The sequence below is a fragment of the Corvus kubaryi genome, unplaced genomic scaffold, assembly GCF_017639235.1.
Source record: "Corvus kubaryi isolate FWS band 111438036 unplaced genomic scaffold, C.kubaryi_AGA036_p1.0 36099, whole genome shotgun sequence".
NCBI lineage: Eukaryota > Metazoa > Chordata > Aves > Passeriformes > Corvidae > Corvus > Corvus kubaryi.
The window spans coordinates 3,220-4,043 of NW_024580815.1; the positions used below are offsets into that span (position 1 = coordinate 3,220).

General features: G+C 57.8%; 1 protein-coding gene across 1 annotated transcript in view; it reads left to right on the forward strand.

The window, feature by feature from the left end:
- LOC121660462 (mucin-3B-like) overlaps nucleotides 1-824 on the forward strand; it is a 5,942-nt gene that overhangs the window by 1,696 nt on the left and 3,422 nt on the right. Inside the window, exon 2 of the mRNA XM_042019823.1 lies at nucleotides 17-795. Within this exon, the coding sequence (XP_041875757.1) occupies nucleotides 17-795 (779 nt within the window). The remainder of the gene's footprint in view (nucleotides 1-16; nucleotides 796-824) is intronic.

Below are 824 nucleotides of genomic sequence, written 5' to 3' on the forward strand. Positions count from 1 at the left end.
ACGGCTGCTCCTCCAGAACAGAACACCAACACCACGGCCGCTCCTCCCGAACAGAACACCAACACCACGGCCGCTCCTCCAGAACAGAACACCAACACCACGGCCGCACCTCCAGAACAGAACACCAACACCACAGCAGCTCCTCCAGAACAGAACACCAACACCACGGCCGCTCCTCCAGAACAGAACACCAACACCACGGCTGCTCCTCCAGAACAGAACACCACCACAACAGTCACTCCTCCAGGAGAGAACACCACCACAACTGTCACTCCTCCAGAACAGAACAGCACCACCACGGCCACTCCTCCAGGAGAGAACACCACCACAACAGGCACACCTCCAGGGGAGAACACCACCACCACGGCCACTCCTCCAGAACAGAACACCACCACAACAGTCACTCCTCCAGAACAGAACACCACCACCACGGCCACTCCTCCAGCAGAGAACACCACCACCACGGCCACTCCTCCAGAACAGAACAGCACCACCACGGCCACTCCTCAAGCAGAGAACACGACCACAACAGTCACTCCTCCAGGAGAGAACACCACCACCACAGCCACTCCTCCAGAACAGAACACCACCACAACAGTCACTCCTCCAGAACAGAACACCGCCACCACAGCCACTCCTCCAGAACAGAACACCACCACAACAGTCACTCCTCCAGGAGAGAACACCACCACAACTGTTACTCCTCCAGGAGAGAACACCACCACAACAGTCACTCCTCCAGAGGAGAACACCACCACCACGGCGACTCCTCCAGAACAGAACACCACCACAACAGTCACTCCTCCAGGAGAGAACACCACCAC